The following is an 18,013-nucleotide window of genomic DNA, read 5'->3' on the forward strand; positions in this document are numbered from 1 at the left end:
GTAGGATTTGTCAACATTCCTTGGAAATTCTTTGTTGCAGAAGTTACAAAATAGAAACTAGGGGGTCCATTTGATGGTAGAGACTAGAGAAAATCAAGTTTGTCATTACACATATCCTTTCCTCAACAGTAACACTGCTCTTCCCCCACATCCCAGTCCCAAGCGGTTGTGCATATTCCCTCACTCATGCTGGGTCGTTATCACAGAGATCATTTTATTGATTTGAATATCAGTGCACCAGCAAAAGGAAGGGATGGTGTGAGGGAGGACCGTTTTAGCTGATGCTGGCTTTGAGAAAAGGTCAGTAGCCTCACCATCATGAGAAAGTCTGTCACTACTTCTATCGATTAGGTCAAAATCTGCATTAAAAAGTGTTTTGCCAGTAGCAAAAGGAGCACTGTCAATAAATTTTATATTGGTTCAACAAGCAGAATGAATGTTGTGGACTGAAATATCTTATTGTTAACTCATGAGCATCAGGCTGATGAAATCCAAAGTATTTTTAAATCAGCTGTAATTTCTAGATGATTTATGAACAATGCTTGTTTCTAAAAATGATGATTTGATATACTCCACAGTCAGTTTCTCTGGTGTTCAGCTATCATTACAGATATAAAGCCCTTCCTCACCACAGCTTAATCTGCCTTCCTGTGGATTAAGTTTGTTTTCTATTTACCTCTGCTTGGACAACAGACAAGTTGCCTCTGGAAAGCTGAGATTTGATACGCTTCTCTATGCAGATGTAAATCTGTATAATGTAAGGCTTTTGCTATTACGTAGGCATTTAAAAAACAGAAAAACCCTTGCATGGACTCTGAATGTGGGAGTGTTTCCCCCTGATTGCTGGACACCTTCGCATAGGATAATCTTGAAAGAGGCTCTTCCCTTTCATGACACTATTAGGCTTGGAAACTTTGGCAAAAATAAAACCATCTAGGGGATCCCCACTCCAACATTTTATAGTATATGCTTGTTAACATATTTATATATTTTAACTGGAATAGATAGTATTTGATGCTTATCTTTTCCTGTCCTAAAAGAAGGGAAGCAAAAAATGGAGACACAAACTTCAACCCTGAAACCAGACCATTCGTAATTACCAAAACAGGTGTTGCAAGCAAAACTTTTTTATTTCAACAAAACAGCATTTTTTTTCAGTAGAACATATATACAAAAAAATATTCCGACTAGCTATTACACAGACAATGATTCACAAAATGATAAAATATTTTTTCAGAATTCTGCACAGAATGGAGCAAAATACCCTTCAGTTTTCAGTATGATTTTCTGTAATCTTTCCTTATTCCTGATTGGAGAATTAAAGCGACTGCTGAGTCATTAATAGTAAACAAAGAAGCATACTGATCCACAAGATGCTCTGTTGCCTGCGACTTATTTGTAATTTCAGGGTTTGACACGGACTTACCTGAGAAAGCGTGCAAGTCAAAGTATGTGTCTCACTAATTCTCTTACTGGACTAGCATAAGCAGCTTTTTACATAATGGTTTGTGTAGTCAATTAGCAGAGTGTTAGCTATAATAGATAACATTCTTACAAAGACCACATTAATTAGAGCTTAAACACAGCTAATCTGAGACCTATATTGAATTTATATTATTATGTAAGCATAATGCTTCCGTAGGAACGTAATTTCCTTCATGGCATTTTTAAGGAAAAGGAAATCCTAGCATCTGAGATATAAATATGCAAATTTTAACAGCTATTTGGAAAACACGTAATGTTTCTTAAAACTTGAGTGTGCCAGGCCATATTACAAATAATAATAAGATTATCAGCTGCAAAGGACGCAAAAGATTGAATACCTTTTAAATTTATTGGAACCGAAGGACTGGGATTGCTAGCTAAGAAAACCTTTGCAAGAATTTCATGGATTTATGTTACTGCTCCTCATTTTGCCTTGTGTTAGACCCCAGTTCTGGGGTTCTCTAGTGCAACTTCTCTTCAGCAAAAATAAAGCCTTGTGCCCACATTTTTTATTGATCCACATGAACATCAGTTTTGAGACAAACATTCTCTGAAATTAATTAGGAATCCTGTCTAAATAGAGATTTAAATTTACTTTTAGTGGCATGGGTTTGTGGCCTTCTTATCACTTTGTTCAGCGGTTCTGCACTATAGCCGAAGCTTAATATGTCTCTGGTATATCAGCTACCTGAAAGAACCCCTTAGGCAAAAACGTATTAAATTTTTAAATCACAGATAACCATGAAACTAAGCAATTGCAAATTTACAAGCACAGCAAACTTCAGTACAATATCAGAAAAACTGTGTATTGCAATGAAATTAAAATGCCACCATCTTGACTTCTGCCACCAACAGTAGCATCACTGCTGTTAGTAGAAAAAAATCCACTAATAGTAAGCTGATAGGGCTGCAATATTCTATTATGTTATCTAGTTACACTGCTGAGAATTATTGCCCATTTGTATGCCAGAAGACAAGTGCTTCTCATCGTGACTGAAATGAAGTGGAAGAATGAGGGCTAATATGCTCGTAAATGCTCATGCCAAGAGTCATGTAAGTGACTGGGACCTCACTAGGCAGGTTACCTCCGTGACTTCAGATGCAGAATGGACAACCTTTTGAATTCATACTCCCCTCTCCCATCTTTATTGAAAAAACATTTTCATGTTTGTAGTATCTTAATTTGGTTTTCTTCTTTTTGTAATGGTAGCCTTTCAAACATTGTGGGATGTTTAAGTGTTAGCCATACTCTTCCATATCTAAAAATATCAGTCAGCTGTGTTTTAAGATCTCTCTTCCCAATTTATGCATCATTATTTTGGGAACATATACTTTAATTTCACCAACAGAGGTCAGTAAACCACTGAAAGAGAACCATAAGTGTTTGGTGAGAACACACCCTCGTCAATCTTTCTAACATCCTTCTGATAGTTTTGTTCAAAGGGCTGTTGTTCGGTTGCTTCAGCAAATGCAAGCTTAGTTAGAGAAAAAAAAGCGCAAGTGTATGCTTATGCGCACAGGAGAATGAGTTTTATTACGGAGATGAATTACGCAAAATGTGATATTGTTAAAGATCTTTCAGCATTAGAATATATTTGAAGTATCTGTTGTCAAGCCAGTAGCATACATACATGCATAGATCTGATCATAGCTAAATTGGTTTGTCAAGGTTAAAACAGGTTGCAATTTAAATGGTAGTATTTTGAATGATCTGCAGAATTTTACTTTTCAAGCTTTGTGCTGTTGAAAACCAACCTAGTGTGGAAAGAGTATGAAGAGGAGGATCCCCGAGAAGAAACGTTTAATGATATTAAAATAACAGATAGAAGCGCAGGAGAAACCAAGAGCTGTCACCGACTTGCTCATTTTGACAGTAACACTCAGCTAATGGAACTATATTAACACATCATTTTCCAACTTTCAACTGTAATGAAAAGCTATTTTTACAAATCATTACTTTCGGTATATGGTGTTTCAGCCACGTGGCTTCTATTAGCGTACTGGGGAGTTTCACAACTAAAGCTGCCTGTGCAGTACCGAAAGTGTACCTTTTATGTTGAGCTAATCCCAGAGGGGAGTCAGCACTCGTGCCTGTGTCCTTTTGACCTTTATCCTTTTAATGCATTTTGCCTCAGTAGCAAAAGGTGAAAACCTAGTTTTTATGTTTCAAAACAGACCGCTTCAACAGCATTTCTCTATGCAGCTAAGGAAAGTAACATAGGCTCCTGTGGAAACGTTGGAAGTCCCTAGTTCAGCAATCAACAATAGCTTTACAAACATATTTTTAGAGTTTCCTTCTGAAGCTCACCCGTATGGCCTCTCTACCACCCCTCTCAACAGCTGTGAGCATGCGAAGCCACTGGAGTGGAAGATGTTAATTGTCATCAGCTACTGGAATTTCTCCAGGGACTACTTGTGGTTGGAAACGCATTTCCCTAAAGAACTGCACTAGGTGCTGGGATCATCTCTCCTGTAGCTTTTCCGAGTCCCTCCTTAAGCAAAAGAGATAATCAATTAAAACTCCCAATCTTCACTTTTAAGCATTCTTCTCTAAGGACATGATTGTATGATTTTCCTAAGCAATCTTAACTGTAAAATCTTTTATTTCTGTAAATAGAGTTCCAACAATCGGCATTTTCATGTATATGTGAGTTTCCCAGGGACTAAGTTTAGCATACGTACAGATTTTGATTAAAAACTGGAGAAACAAATGTAAAATGAAAAAGGAACAAAAACCAGAAAACAGACGAACATAACTGTGTTTATTTTCCCCACAAGAGTAATTTGAACTTCCTTTTTATGGTCAAGAAAAAGCTACACACCTTCCCCCACGTCATCGGAAAACTGCACACACAAAAATGGTCTTTCCCCTTCTGCTTTACCTCCTGCTATTCAGTGCCATTTTGAGTCTAAACTAGTTAGCATCAGGAGCTTGATGTGATGTCAGCAAGTGAGATATTCTCCACAGGGAACCAAAATAATAGTAGATGAGCTGGCAGAAAGATCCCCAGAAAGGGAAATAACACAAAAACAACAGATTCTAAGGCTAGCCCTTTACTGTGACTACTACAAAGCACCTTTAACGACTGAACACATCCTTAAATGTACCCTGTAGATCCCTTTGTGGTAGTTAAACCTAGTAATCGCTACCACCCCCACAAGAAGACCAAGTAAGGTCAGTCTCTAGCTGCAGAGAAACTAGGATGAACTCAGTAATCTGCAGGACTTGACTCCCAACGCACCAAGACGAATGCTGAGGACATTCCTCTTAGCCCTTGCTGTGGGTGAGAATGTAAAGGACTAGGGAATATGTGCCAGTATTTTTTGACAGTCTTAAGGGAGCTGAAGGAAAACAGGCACCCTGCTCTCCAAGAATGCCGTCCCTTTCCTGTAAGGGCACAGGAAATCCCCTTCCACCCCCAGGAGGAAGGGGTAATCGGGAGGAAGGAAACTGAACGTAATGGAAAGAAAACATGTCAACTGTGAAAACAGTAACCACCAGTGACTACACAAACCCTTCCTTGTTATACTTAAGGACAATGAGTACAGTGGTATTTCAGTTATCCAGTGTTTACAGAGTTAAAACCCACACAATTACTGGCCAATTCCCCTCTATGTCAGCCATTAGCGCTGTTGTATTGTACACCTTCCCCAGTTCAACATCAAATGCAGTCAGTGATCGAGAAGTAGATACGGTCAAAATGAGGTATTGCTTAATTCTTCCAAAACGGTCACTGCTTAATGGCTTAGACCTATTAACTCCAGGTCAGCTGCTGTAGGCCCTTACAAGCTTGAGAAGGTAACAGAATACGTGTTCCCCAGCTGGCATCAAGAGTAATGGTGAAGATAAAAGTGAGCACACAAACGCAGAACTGTTATGTACAAAAAAAGTTTAATTGAAATACCTGTATAAAAAAATATGATCTCCATACATTTCACACTGTTAAACAGAAGAAAAAATCCAAATCCAAGCTGCATAAATGCAACCAGATCACAGAAACACAGCTATTAAAATAAATTAAGGTTTATGACTCTGCCACTCTACCTTCCAGAGCCAATGCACGGAGACTGTACAATGTCAATAATTTAAAACCCTTCCAAACAGCATTACTTTACATTTCTGGTACAGTAATACCAGACAAAAGGCATACTGACTAACTTTAAAAAGTCTTTCTATTTCCCTTAAATTAGACTTTGTACAACAATTTTCCATCTTCCAACAAAAATTGATAAGGTCAGAAAGTTTTTTTTTCTTTTTCTTTTTTTTTTTTTTCTTTTTTAAACAAAAGTTGACAGGAATGCAGAAAAAAAGTGCCATGGGCAAACCACTAGAATTCCCATGGGGAGAAGGAGGGGAAAGCACAGTGTTGAATAACTCTAACCAAATAAATTAACCAAATAAATAGCCACAGCTGAAACCTGTGGGAGGTCTTCTAAACTCCAAACAATAAATAACTGTATAGTACATGGGAAAAAAAAAATCAAGTTTACATAAACACATTATACAGGTATGGAAAAAAAAAGTAAGGTCTTGAATATTGCATTGATTGTGCATTCAACATGCCCATACATACTTTAAGACTCGCAGGGTGACAAAAGGCCGGGGGGAGTTGAGAAAGGGGCTTCTCATGCCCAGTGGTAGAGATGATAAAAGGAAACATGAATAAATGTTTCTGATAAAAAAGCTGATATACCTGTTCATATTTCTGTGCAGGCTATAGGAAATATTTTGAGCAGCAGAGGTGGGTTGGATTTGGAAAGGGCTGGGGGCAGGAGTGAAATGTCTGTGTTCAAGTATTCCATCACCAGTGGATGGGACTACTTCATTCAATCACCGAACATGTTCTCCAATGCATCATAGGAGCTGCTTCCTCCAGCACTCAGTCTAAAGGGAGCAAATTCCTATAATGAACTGGATCTTCTTTGGACATACACAGCTCAAAAAAGAAAGTCCCACTGAAGCAGCTTTCAAAAAGGCACTCAAAAGCAAATAAAATCTAGTCCAGGCTCTATGAGAGCAAAAAAGTTTACCATGTATTCAAGAGGTCACTGCTTTCTTAATAAGGTCAGTCTTTGACTAAGTACTGGCCTGCAACTCCCAAACATCAGCGTTTCCAAAGGAAATCTCTCATTCCAAAGCAGAAACCAGCAAAGGGGGAAAATAAAATCAAGTCCCTCAGACAAAGATTCAACTACAGAATAATGAATGCATTTTTCTAGCCCCTCCTACGTATTGGCAGCAGCACTGTGGTCTTTCTGCTTGTAGCTCCCCTCCCAGTGCGAGGTCCTTAGTAATTCACAGACTCTCATTACTTGAACTTGTGCTAGATACATCAGTATCAAGGGTCCGTAGCCTTATGTCACAGTCCTCAGACTTCACTACTTCAGATTTGTGCATCCATTGATGGTCAAAAATTTGCTCAAGTGTTGGTCTGTCTGAAGGCCTCAGTGAAAGGCACCATTTGATCAGTTGTTGACATTCTGTAACAAACAAAAAAAATCAGTTTTAGACTAGGAGAGCAAAAAAACAACCCTGAATAAGAAAAACCCTACTTCTACAAACCCAAATGCACAGGACTATTTAAAAAAAGGCAAAAAAAAAAAAAGCCCAAAAAAACCCCCACTTGACCCCTATACAACTCACCAGGTGAAATTCTTCTCCTGAAGTATAATCGTCCCCTCAAGATTTCTTCATCTTGCTCAAAAGGGATGTCTCCACAAACCATATCGTACAGCAGAACTCCCAGAGACCATACTGTTGCTGACCTCCCATGGTATCTGTGGTATCGGATCCATTCTGGAGGGCTGTATACTCTCGTTCCTAAAATGGGGGGGTGGGGGGGAGGGGAGAGGAAAAAAAAAGTCAATGTTTAGGGTGTTTCCCCATTGTTCAGCTCCTTCTAGCAGAGCTAAATTAAATTCGTAACCTTGTCATTTGGGAGTTAAAAAAAAAAGCTTTAAATTTCTGATGGGCCAAAGCCATTAGTGGTGTAATTCCAGGTCATGTTCAGGGTTACACCATCAACAGACTTGGCCCATCCGGTTGTGCTATTTTGTTGCGATGAATAACACAGCCCCATCAGCTGACTGTTTACCGAGGCTAGCTCCCTTTCACTGACCACGTGGCGTCTGCAGCATCACACCAAAAATAGACACAAAAGGACAAAGGGGGCTGGCGGGGAGGAGAGGAGAGGGCGGCGAGAAGGTGAAACTCGGGTCTACCCGTCTTACACCGGGCTAATCTGCTTTATCCAATTCCGCAAGGCAGTAAACAAAATAGGGGCGCTTACGATTTCTACGTTTTTAAGGTGCCCCCCCGCCCCGGGCTCCTCTGCGGCAGCTTTCCCAACCCACCCCCCCGGGTGCCCGCGGGCTCCTTGGATACCAAACAAAACCGGGAATTCGTGATGCTGAGTGTCACGTGCGGCGGGGGTTCGGGTTTCACAACAAACAGATGCGAGTGCGGCAGCTGCGGGGAGGGTCAAAAAAAAAAAAAAAAAGAGTCCCCCGTTGTATCAGTCACACTCAAAGGGCAGGGGAAATGCTCCCTCCTGTCACACGAAGGATTATTTTCAGCTTTCCCAGCTCTAAAGCGCCCAGCCCGGCTCTGAAGCCAGTATCAAGACATTTCGAGGGAGCATATTTACCCCCATCGCTTTAAAACCTGCAATGCGGGATTTCCAGGACACCGGCGGAAAGGGAGGGGGGGAGCTACCGCTCGAGTTAAAAAAAAAAAGCACCGCATATAAAAACTGCATATCCACACATGGAAACATCCGACACCGGCGAAGGCTCCATGTAAACAGATCGCCCTCTAGGAAAAAAAAAACCCCGCTTTTTCCAAGACAGGGAAATATAAACTGCTGCGTCACTGCCTGGAATCGCTTCTTTCCTACGCAACTGAACACCCCTAAGCTGCTTCGAGTCCAAAGGTTTCCATTACCGGCAGACCCGATATGAACCCCGGCATCAGAGGCACCGCTCGCTACTGCCAGGCGCCAGAAAGGGGATAAGCCGCAGCTATAGGGAGGGCAGCACCGGGGAGGGGTGCGGGGGTCTGGCCAAAGCCGGCGCAGCCAGGCTGCCCCGGGCGCGGGGAGAGCACGTACCGTCGAAATCGGTATAGACCGTGTCCTTGAGGAGGGCCCCCGAGCCGAAGTCGATCAGCTTCAGCTCGCCTGTCCTGAGGTCAACCAGCAGGTTCTCGTCCTTGATGTCCCGGTGCACCACGCCGCAGCCGTAGCAGTGCCGCACCGCCTCCAGCACCTGCCGGAAGAACCCGCGGGCCGTCTCCTCGTCCAGGGCGCCCTTCTCCGTGATGAAGTCGAAGAGGTCCTTCACCAGCTCGGGCCGCTCCATGATGATCAGGTAGCCGTCGGGCCGCTCGTACCAGTCCAGCAGCTTGATGACCCCTCTGAAGCCGGAGCCCACCTTTTTCAGGAGGACGATCTCCAGGGGCACCATGACGCCGCTCTGGGCAGAGATGGGGGCGCGGGTCAGCGGGGGGGCGGCGCGGCCGGGGGCACCCCCGCGCTGAGGGGAGGGAGGGGGGAGGGAGGGGAGGGCAGGGGGGGAGAGAGGCGGGGAGGGAAGGAAGGGCGGGGAGGAGGGCGCGGCCGGCGGGCCCCCGCCGCCGCTGCCGCAGTCCGAGGGGCGGGCGCGGCGCTGCGGCGGCGAACCCCCGCCAAATTCCCCCCCCCCCCCCCCCGACGCAGAGGCCGCGCCAGCGGGGCGGGCCCCGCCGCCCACACAATAGCCCCGCCGCGGCGGAGCCCCACGGCCGCGCAGCACCCCCGAAGCTTCCCCCCCCCCCGGTACTTACAATCGTGCCCCACTCGGTCACCCTCTCCTTCACCACATGCTTCACGGCGACCTGCGGAGCGGGGAGGAAAGGAGGCGCCGTGAGCGGCGGGGCGGGCACAGTCTGCGCCCCGCCGCGGAGGGCCGGGCCGGGCCGCGCCCGCAGCTTCCCGCGCCGCGCCGCTCGCCCGCCCGCCGCCCCCGCCCGGGAAGCGCTGTGCGGCCATCCCGCGCCTCACCGGCAAGCCGTCGGCGATCCTGCTCCCCGCGTAGACGGTGCCGAAGCCGCCGCTGCCCAGCACGGAGCCCACCTGGTAGACTTTATCGAACGGCTCCTTCTCCACTTTTACTGGGGAAACGAGAGGGAAACACACCGCGTTAGTGTCCGCAGCCCCGCTGCGCTTCGCCAAAAATTAAAAAAAAAAAGAAAAACAATAATAAAAGCCCCAAAACGCTCTGCCCGGTGGACGCGTATTGTGTGCGCTGCCCTAATTCCGCCCTAGGCTTTTCTTTTTTTAAGTAAATTGTCTTCTTCTATTCCCCCCCAAAAAAAAAAAGGAAAAAGGCGCACCCCGAAGTTTCGGGGGCTGCCGGGCGCCGTCCCCGCGCACCCCGGGGTAGCACGGGGCCGCTCCGCGCCCCGCCCGGCGCGCTGTGCTCGCAGGGGGACACCCCAGCCCCGGCGCCGGCCCCGCCGTACCTGGCTGGAGGATCTTCACCGGCAAGTGGTCCATGCTGGTGGGGCTGCAGATGTGAGCCAACGAGCCGAACTTGGAGAGCAACATCTTCCGAGGGGGGGGGGGCGGCGAGTCCCCCGCGGTGGCACCGCCGGCGTCCTCCCGGCTGAGCGCTCGGCGGCGCGGCGCGGCTCTCCTGTCTCCGGAGCCGGCTGGGGGCGGCGGGCCGCCGAGACCTTCTCCGCAGCTCCTTCCTCGGCCGGGAGCGGGCACCGACGGAGTCCTCGGGCGTCCCCGCCGGCACAGATCCACGCGGCGGTCGCACCAAGTCCGCCGGCGAAAGGCACTCGGCGAGGGCGCCGCTCCCGCCCTCCCTCTTCTAAGCGGCGAGAGCCGCTCAGGGCGCTGGGACGCGCAGGCAGAAGCAGAGCCGTCCGCGGAGGCAGGCGGGTCCGGGGGCTGCGGAGCCGCGCGTGAAACCCGCCCCTGCGGGGGCCGCCGCGGCGGGGAGCGGGCTGGGCGCCGCAGTGGAGCCGTGGCGGGCGCAGGAGCCGCGCCGCCGCCGTGCCTGCCCGCGCGCTTCTGAGCCGCCGGCGCCGCCGAGCCGCCTCTTAACTCCCAATATTTTGGTGCGGGCAGAGCGCGGCGAGCGCGCCGAGGATATCCCTCCGCGGGGGAGGGGGAAACACCTCTGCCCGCCGCCCCAGCAGCCCCCTCCCCTCCGCTCTGGGGCGCCCGCGGTGCGGCGGACGGGACTGCAGCCTCCCGTCCCGCCCCGTCGTGCGGGCGGGGGGAGGGCGGGGGGCTGGGAACTACTTATTTGTAGTAACCGGCGCGCGGAGTTACCGCCTGTCTGAGGTACGCATCACACATTAGCGGCAAAAAAAGGGGGGGGGAGATTCTCCTATCTGCGCTAACATTTCCGCGCGGCCAATCGAGGGGCGCCTTTTCAAAGGGCTGCCGGCGCGGCCAATGAGGAGGAGCTTCGTTTGCATGCGGCGGAGCCGGGCCAGGCGGCAGGGCGGGAAAGCCGCGGCGCCCCGGGCCCGGCCCCGCCCCGCGGCTGCGGGAAGGTCGCGCCGCGCCGCGCCGCGCCGTCCGAGACGCCGCGCCTGGGGCCGCCGCGCGGGGGCGGGCCGCCGCCAGCGCCGCCAGCGCCAGGGCACGCCGGGCCGCGGCTTCGGCTTCGGCGGACCCGGCCTGTGGTGCAGGCAGCCCCCGGAGCGGCGTGTCAAAGCCCGCTTGTTCAGAAGGCCGGTGCTCGCCGAAGTAGCGCGTGGCGCGCTCCCCCCGCCCTCCGCGGCGATTTCTCCTCCCCGCGGCTGCACCCCACGCCTCGGCGCAGCCCGGCCGCGTGCCAGCGCGGGGGGACGCCGGGCGTCTGCCCTCCGCGCCTGCTTCTGTCAGTCGGCTCCCCTGTGCGGAAGCTCCGCGGTGCCGATGCGGTGCGACGGCGGGCGCCGGTGCCCCGGCGTCGCGCCTCCCAGGAGCTGAGGGCTTCCCTCCCCTCCCCCGCCCCGCTCAGGCGCCGCGCCAGGCCAGGACGCGAAGCGGCTCCGCCGCCCCGGCCCTGTCGCTGCTCGGGTCTGCGGCGCCTCCGCCGCCCGGCAGCGCCGCCCGCCCCGCAGGGGGCGCTGCGTCAACGGGAATCGGGGCGCGGCGGCGGGGCGCGGGCCGGCTGCCGGGGGGGCGGCCTCCCCCTCCCCAGCCGACTTCAAGGCAGCTTTTAAGTGTCCTCTTCCGACGAGGCATTTACAGCGGCTCTCCGTGAGGCACTCTTTTTCCATGAGGCATCGCCCTCCGCGCCCGGAGTGGTCCTGGGGAGGCCGTTAACGGCTCTTGGGGCGCTGCCGCCGGGAGGCCCCCGGCACCGGCCTCGCCTGAGGGGAGGCCGAGGCAGCTGGGAGAGTCCAGGGAGAGAGGAAAGCCCGAGGGCATTCGGGGGATCTCGCCGAGTGTTTGTCCAGCGAAAGCTGTGGGCCACTGATTTAGAAATCGGTTAGTGCTGTGCTGGCTGGGTAACAATATCTTAATAACTGTTCCAGCAGCTACTGAGACTACTACCCAGATGCGTGTAAGTGGAGAAATGGCGTGCAGATGTGCAAGGCTGAAGCTCAACCGGGGAATACCACTACATTTTCAGACAGCTGAAGTGGTCAGCACCTCTGCATCCCCGGCACTGCCACCCCTTTTACGCCATCGCAGTCCCAGGTGCATAATAGGAGTGCCTCACGTCCCCTCTGTTGAAAATAGGGAAGTTGGAGATACCAGTGCTGCACGGGGATCCCTAACGTGAGGGTATTTTTGGGCAATCACTTGAAGAGCTGGCAGCCCTTCCCACCCTGGGCACTGGGAGAGCCTTGCAGTTGGCATTGTCTGGTAATAGTACTGCTGTAATCTCAGGCAGTCATGCCCATAAACAAAGCAAGGGCTTCTAGGGAGAGGTAATATCTTTTATTAGATTAGACCAGCTGATGTAAAGGTCAAGTTTTCAGGCGCAGTTTCAACCCTTCATGTCCCAGAATATGTTTTTTGAAGCTAGATCAGTTGGGCTATAAAAGTTACTACCTCTTGTACAGACTGTGGTATTTACAGAGGAACCAAACTAAACCATTTAGTTTATTGAGCAGCTGAAGAATTCAGGAGGTTTCATGTTTATGGATTTTTTTTTTTCTTGAAGCTAATGATTTGGATTTATCAGATAAAGCAATAAGAATGCCTTTTTTTTTGGGGGGGGGGGGTGTTAGATATCCTGTCTTTTGGCTATCTGTAATCACATGAAATAAGTTTTTAGCAAGTTTCTCCAGATAATGGCATATGCATGCTATACTTCTGTTTATTGCTGCTGAGATGTAAACAAGTACAAACAGTAGGAAGACTTCATGATCTTGCAATACATGTTTCAGGTTTATTTTAAAGAATTTAGCTGTATCTGCCTTTTGCTATAATCCTTCTCAGTAGATTGTTATGAGTATTGTTTTGAACGCAGAGGAAGTGTTTCTCACTTCCAAAATGAGATCTCTGGTTATTGAAATAGCAAATATTTTTAAAGAGAGAAAACTGGCATTAAATATTAATATGCGTAAGTGCTAATTATTTAGGGAATTAACACTACAAGTAGTTATTAGTTCCTGGTTTTTTACATGGCTAAGCGTGAAAAATCATGCGTGTATCACAAGTCTGCAAACGTAAAAACATCAGGCCTTTTCATTCCAACTGCATTTGCAATTTCTTAAATCCACCTTTGTGTTGTCAATCTCTGGTAAATCAGTGATATATGTGCCTTGAACCTGTTCAAGAAAATAATACAGAGTTTCCTCAAAATCCTGTTGAGTTTAAGCTGCATCTTCTTCAGCTGTATCAGCTGTAATACTTTCAGTCGAAAGAATATAGCATACCTTTACACATCTATGTTTGAAGCAAAATGGCAATCTAAAAAGAACCATGATCCATGTCTGATATTGGCATAACTTCCGATCTGATTTGTATTTTCACAACAGTGTAAAGAGAAGGGTATTTTATATTTAATGTTAAAGAAAACAAGGTAGTTACTATAAAAAAGTGATAAGGGGGTATTTGTTCTTCATTCACTTAATTTTGGCAGACAGACATTTAATTTGTATACAGCTACAAGGACTCTTGGTTTGACAGAATTACAGATGGATCCCAGACATGGAATTTACCCTGTCTTTACACATAAGCCTTTCATGGGTTTGTGGTGCTCCTTTTGATCTGGCTTGGAACATGCAGTTCAGTGGTCCTAAACAATTATAGCTGCAGAAATATTTTACAAACTAGTTTTGGCCTCTTTAGCAGTGGCTTTGCAACTATAAATGGAAAATCATTCATGGGTAGGATGCCAGTTTGTTCTTTGATATACAAATAATTTTTCGGTGCAACGGTCCCTGAGCAGGCATGAGTTTGTCAGGCACAGAAATACGAAAGATCCATGGGAGTTTCTGCTTGCAGCACAGAGGCAGTACCACCTTCAGGCTACCTTTTAATGTCAGTATGGAACCCAGTTCAAAGTTTGCTGTGGCACATCATCAGGTACTGCACTGGTGGCATTAATGTGCTCTAATATATGCCTATAACTGTTGTAGGTCTTCTGGATGGGACTGCCAAAATGCATCTGTTTGTGTAATGTGACCATAAGGAATGTTGCTAAGAATGCTCTAGCAGTAAAACTCCATTCAAGATGATAAGAATATTGGTATTCTCAGGTCTCTCAACCTCCTTGTATGTCAAAGCTCCTAGACATCTTAACTGCCCTTCACTCAACTCTCTTCAGTCTCTCATTTGGTGAGAGAACAAACTGAACACAGTGCTCCAGATGTGGCTTCATATGTGCTGAATAAGAGGGCAATAATCACGTCCCTTGACCTGCTGGCTATGGTCTTGCTAATGCAGTCCAAGTTGTGGTTAGTCTTCATTACCACAAGGACACACTGCTGACTTTGTTCAGTTTGTGGTCCACTGGGTCCTCTCTTGTAGAACCGTTAGTCCCAGCCTGCACTCCTCTGCAAGTATATCCTGCTCCAGATGCAGGACCTTGTGTTTATCTTTTTGGAATTTCAAAACAGATGTATCTGTTGTACACCCATTCCACTTGTTGAGGTCTCCCTGAATGGCAGCTATATCCTTCAGTATACCAACAACCCCCCTTATTTTGGTGTCACCTTGTACTTCCTAAGGGTCTCATCATGCAGGTCACGGATGAAGACGTTAAATACTATCATCCCTTCTAGTGATCCCAGGGAATACCACTGGGAATCACCTGCTAATTGGACTTCAAACAGTTATTAGCTACCCTTTGAGGCCAATGATGTGGCCAGTTTTTAACCCACTTTATAGTCCACCTGTATCTCCCCAGTTTGTCTGCAAGGACACTAGGAAACTGTATCAAAGGCCTTGCTACAGACAAGGAGAACACCACCTACTACTCTAACCTCACCCAGAGAGCTGTAATGTAGTTGTAGAAGGCAATCAGAGTGACTAAACACAGTTCACCCTTTGGAAATTCAAGATGGCTGTTCTCAATAACATTCTTGACATTGTGTGAATGGAAATGGTTTCCATGAGTACTTGCCCCATAATTTTCCCAGAAACTGAAAGAAGGTTAGTCAGCCTGTCATCACCCAGATCCTCCTTCTTGCAATTTTCTAAGACAGACATAACATTTTTATAGTTGTCAGAAACCTCCTCTGATCACTATGACCTTTCACAGGGGACAGAGAGTGCCCTTCCAGTGACATTTGCTGGCAGTCTTAGTACTCTCAGACGTATGCTGTCCAATCCAATGGACTTGTATCACATTTCCATCTTGTTTAAATAGACCCTAACTTGGTTCTTGCTACTTGACAGGGAGCCTTGGGAGGCCTGAGAGCAGACCTTGCCAGTAGAAACTGAGACAAAGAAGACATCGAGTACCTGTGTGCTGTGTCACAAGGTCACCTGCTGTACTCAGCAGCAGGCCTAGATTTTACTCAGTCTCCCATTTTGTTGCAAAACTGTTGTTACCCTTGACATCCTTCACCAATTTTAACTGTACACAAGCATTGGCCATCTTATTCCATCCCTGCATGCCTGGGCAATGCTGCTGTATTCCTTGTGGTTGTGTCCCCACTTCCACCTCCCATATGCTTCCTTTTTGTTGTTGAGCTGAGTCATATATTCACTGTGCCACTAAGGCAGGCCCCTGCTATACCTGCCTGTTTACTTGCAAATTAGGGTGGATAACATATATGTCTGACTCTGCCAGGTCTTGCAGACAGATTGTTAGGGCACTTTTCAGCAACTTCACTGCTTTCCTTTTGACTAGCGTGTCTTATGAAGCCACAACTTCTCTTTATTTCTTTGCATTTAAAGTACACATTGTTAGAATTTTGAGTGATTAGAGAAAGATGTTGACAAGTCCATCCGTAATAGACCTTACATTTCCAGATATGGTACATTCTTTCTCCTTTATCACTCAAACTATTGAGTGAATTCAGTTAAAGATGACTCCTACCACTAAGAGATTAAACTTCTGGTTTAGCTGATGTTTCTACATTAATAAAGAGGATTCTTCTTGCATCCCGTCAAGGTAGTATATACCTATTGTTTAATCTCCTGTTTCCCCTTCTAGACACACAGTTTTGGTTGTATTTATAAGTTATCATTGATGATACATATGTATCAGCAGAGATTATCTGTTTCCCATCTGCCATTGGGAACATTGCTAGAAGTTTAATCTGTCTAATGTAACTACAATTACTGTTTTTCAGATCAAGTTATATATAATATATACGGATAGATGTTGTCAGTAGTCTGATTTGCTATTTGGAACAAGGACTTTATGAAAATACCCATTATTAGATTGTTACAGAAGCAATGCTTCTTTGAGACAATCAGGAATTAGGACTTAATAGTAGTAAGTGATGAATAAATCAGTGAACAAGATATGACCAGACTTTAAAAGATTATGCGTATTTTAGTACACTCTGGATCTTTGAGAAATAATCTTAAACTTCTGTTACTAGTGAGATGTTAGGATGTATTTCAGCATTCATGGAGAATGGCAAATTAAATCACAAACACACAGTTAATAGGTTGTATTTAATGTCAAGATTAATCTGCCCATCCATATACTTAGTTCTTGGTGAAACATGTTCAGCTCAAGCTGGAGGGGTGGAAGAAGAGGGGAGCAATCTAAAGATACCTCTGAGTTAAAGACCGTCTTATTATTTGGTGTGTAGAACAGTGGAAGTATCTGATCTGTGATGGAGGCTTTAAAATGGTAAAAGTAACACAAATAATAGAAATGAGAAATAGCCTTTGCCTATAAAATATTATGGAGGAATGTGGTAATGATGGACAGGGCTATGGGACACTTGTAGAAATAACCACCTGTCTGATGAATTCACTTGTAAGCTACAGGGGTGAGCACTGACCTTTTTTCAGGGGAGTATTAATTTAAGGTAGGCAAAGAATGTAACCCCTTTGATACAACATTAGTGAGACCAATACTGGGGTACTGTTAAAAGAAGCTTGAAAAACTGGAAAGGCTTTCAAGGAGAATACAAGGTCTAGGACCGATGTCTTAAACATGAAGTTTTAATAGCTCAATCTATTTTTTTTTTTTAATTTGGGAGAAGTTTAAGAGGTAACCTCTTAAAACCGTAGTCTAGAAGTATCTACAATTTATGCATTTTTTTCCCCCACCTGGTATTTGATAGCTCTTTAAGGCTCACACAGGAAGAGTTTCCCAGCCTGGGAGCTGAAAGGAAACAACAAACTATAGAAGTATAGGTGGGTGACAGAGGATAACTGTGGATGTAGTCCTCTGTTAATTGAAGACCTCATACTGAAACTGGATTTAAAATAAAGGAAGAAGGTATGCTCATGTGTAAAAAGAACTTACAGATTTGATGCAGAATTAGCATTAGCTACCATGACATCATGTCAAGGGAAGTCAGACTGGAAAGTCTCCGCAGCATCAATATTTATGACTGGAAGAGCATGGCTTTCCACAGAACTGAGTTCTCAGGACCTCATCTTCCACAGTTATACAGGTGGCACATTGTGTTCAGTAGAGAGATTGCACAATTTCAGCAGCTGTTTTGCCAATTTCAAAAAATGTATTGGAGAACTAAAGTGGGATCAAGGAAAGGTAATGAGAATGACTGAGGGTATGAAAAACCCCCTCTTTTGAAAGATTAGGCGTTTTTCACTTCAGAGATATTAAGAAAGGGGATGCAGTAAAACAATACTCTAGGTACAGTAGATTAGATGACCGTGTTCTCTGTCATCTAACATGAGCTCAGGAACATCAAGGAAAATTAAAAGGTAACATTCAAAATTGATAAACCGCCCCCCCCCCAACCTGTAATTACCTCTACTTATGAAACTTGTAATTAGACTGTGAACTCACTGCCAAGTCACAAAGGCCAAGAATGTAACAAGATTAAAGAGAGTATTGTATTTTTAGGGATAACAAGAATATTCAGAGTTATAATTGGAGGATGAAAACAATAGAAGGGCTATTAAGTCTCAAGTTTCAAGGTGGAAAC

General features: G+C 46.4%; 1 protein-coding gene across 1 annotated transcript; it reads right to left on the bottom strand.

The window, feature by feature from the left end:
• Positions 1 to 5,971: 5,971 nt before the first annotated feature.
• PIM3 (Pim-3 proto-oncogene, serine/threonine kinase) lies at positions 5,972 to 10,114 on the bottom strand. Its single transcript, XM_059816299.1, has 6 exons — positions 9,986 to 10,114; positions 9,525 to 9,634; positions 9,308 to 9,358; positions 8,595 to 8,958; positions 7,130 to 7,306; positions 5,972 to 6,966 (listed from the first exon to the last, which is right to left on the bottom strand). Exons 1-6 carry the CDS (start codon positions 10,068 to 10,070, stop codon positions 6,782 to 6,784), a joined length of 972 nt encoding a protein of 323 aa, XP_059672282.1. The 5' UTR covers positions 10,071 to 10,114; the 3' UTR covers positions 5,972 to 6,781.
• Between the last annotated feature and the right edge of the window lie 7,899 nt (positions 10,115 to 18,013).

The sequence above is a fragment of the Gavia stellata genome, chromosome 4 (genome assembly GCF_030936135.1).
Source record: "Gavia stellata isolate bGavSte3 chromosome 4, bGavSte3.hap2, whole genome shotgun sequence".
In the NCBI taxonomy this organism is placed as follows: Eukaryota; Metazoa; Chordata; class Aves; order Gaviiformes; family Gaviidae; genus Gavia; species Gavia stellata.